Source organism: Poromitra crassiceps (genome assembly GCF_964638095.1).
Source record: "Poromitra crassiceps genome assembly, chromosome: 2".
Classification (NCBI taxonomy): Eukaryota; Metazoa; Chordata; class Actinopteri; order Beryciformes; family Melamphaidae; genus Poromitra; species Poromitra crassiceps.
This window is the reverse complement of record NC_139624.1, coordinates 57,188,424-57,190,214: the sequence shown is the minus strand read 5'-3', so window position 1 is coordinate 57,190,214 and position 1,791 is coordinate 57,188,424. Positions and strand designations below refer to the sequence as shown.

At 47.4% G+C, this 1,791-nt stretch overlaps 1 protein-coding gene across 1 annotated transcript in view; it reads right to left on the bottom strand.

The window, feature by feature from the left end:
- Positions 1–1,562, bottom strand: part of foxm1 (forkhead box M1) — a gene marked incomplete at its 5' end in the record, with an annotated part of 4,382 nt that extends 2,820 nt beyond the window's left edge. The window contains one exon of the mRNA XM_083662580.1: positions 1,470–1,562. Within this exon, the coding sequence (XP_083518706.1) occupies positions 1,470–1,562 (93 nt within the window). The remainder of the gene's footprint in view (positions 1–1,469) is intronic.
- Between the last annotated feature and the right edge of the window lie 229 nt (positions 1,563–1,791).

Below are 1,791 nucleotides of genomic sequence, written 5' to 3'. Positions count from 1 at the left end.
TCTCACTCACTTTCATGTAAGCACCTGCTCTCCCTTTAGTCGTTTTACACTACAACAGACAGCAACACAGGCATAAACGCTGAACTTATTATTATTATGGAAAACCAGATTATGATGAAAATCAAACACTTTTGAAGAGAGAGCGTATGAAATAAGATTAGAGCTGGGAAGCATAAACTGTTTTTTAATGCATTTTGTTGGTGGTATAAACACAAGACAGCCAAATCCAACAATTTCGAAAATCCCATTTCTTGCCACCAGGGGGTGCTGCAGCACCCTCAGCACCCACCTTCCAGCTCCGTTGCGGCCTTCCCCCACTCTGGGAAAAAGCTCCGAGCAGGTAGAAGGGGGCGTGGCAGCGCAGGGGGTGGGGTGGTATGGATTAGGGACCATGGTGAAAGTGCTGCAGCCCAGGCAGCCAGAATTAGAAAAATGATTTCACTATTATTTAAAGACTTAAGACGTTGTTGTGCTTATTTTTTGTCTACTATTGTAAAATAATACTAGGCCTATTATCATGAAAAAGTATTTGTAAAAAAAAAATATATATATATATATATATATATATATATTTTACCCTCTCTGGCGCCCCTAACGGCTCAAGCGCCCTTAGCATTTGCCTAGTTCGCCTAATGGACGGCACGCCACTGACTGGGGTTGTGGGGTGTTTCGGGTCTGTCAACATACACCCTCGCCCAGTTGACCCAGCCGAGGCCGATTACGACCCGCGTCCCAGAAGCAGCCGCTCACGGATCAGCCTTCCTACTCTGTCTGCAACGTTGCCCGCGGAAGGGTTGATCATGCCCAATCCGCTGCAATAGAGTTTAGTGCTACATCGCAGTATTGCAAGACCTTCGGTGCATGGAGGTCTAAGGCTCTGTGGGGTGATTCCAGGCCGGGCACCTCCTTCGTCTCACCAGAACCTCCCGCGGAAAAAGGCAATCCTACCATGCCGTACCATGGGCAGGGAGGATGCCTCAAGGAGGCCTGTGCGCTGCACGTCATTCACCTGCGGCGAGCACCTCGCTCTAGCCTGAAGGACCACAGGCCGCGCCGATGTTTACGCAGATTTTCAGGAGGCTGATCCGTAGCGTTTGTGGATTTCTCCCTCACGAGAGAGCCAGGCTGGGGTGCTAAAACCCATCCCGTACCGGATGCCGTCTCTCCGACAAGTATCACGTGTGAAATTCTTGTGCTGTAGACTCCGTTTACAACATAGTGCAAAATAACAGGGCATATGGGTGCAGGAAAACAAGAGAAACAACAAGCAATAAGGTAGTAAAGTGATAAGACAAGTCAAAGACAGTGACATATTCACTGCACATAGGTGCAAATGGCATGTACATACTTTAAACATACTTAAACATAATTGACAATTTTGGTGGAAATCGGTCAAACGGTCTAGGAGGAGATGTCGAAAATGTGTTTTCCAAACTTTTCAAAATATCTCAAAAACTTTCCAGGCAGACCTTGAGGCTCCCACTGAGAAAGCTGTACAGCAGGTTCACCTGAACATGGAGGAAAAACTTGCTTGAAAATCGGACAAACCGTGTGGAAGTCATGGCCTTTAACGTACAACCTTTAATTATAGCGCCACCTTCAGGCCGATAAAAAAAAAAGTCTTCCGCAGAAACTAGCCACGCCCACTTTGGCATGTGCGGCACCCCCCTTTGCTCAAATCACACAATAGCATGCAGGGTTTAAAATTCGGCACGGGATTGCGAGAATCGCACAACAAACGTTTGCTGAATACGGACGAGTGGTCGCCGTGTCGGACACTTAGAGGGCAGA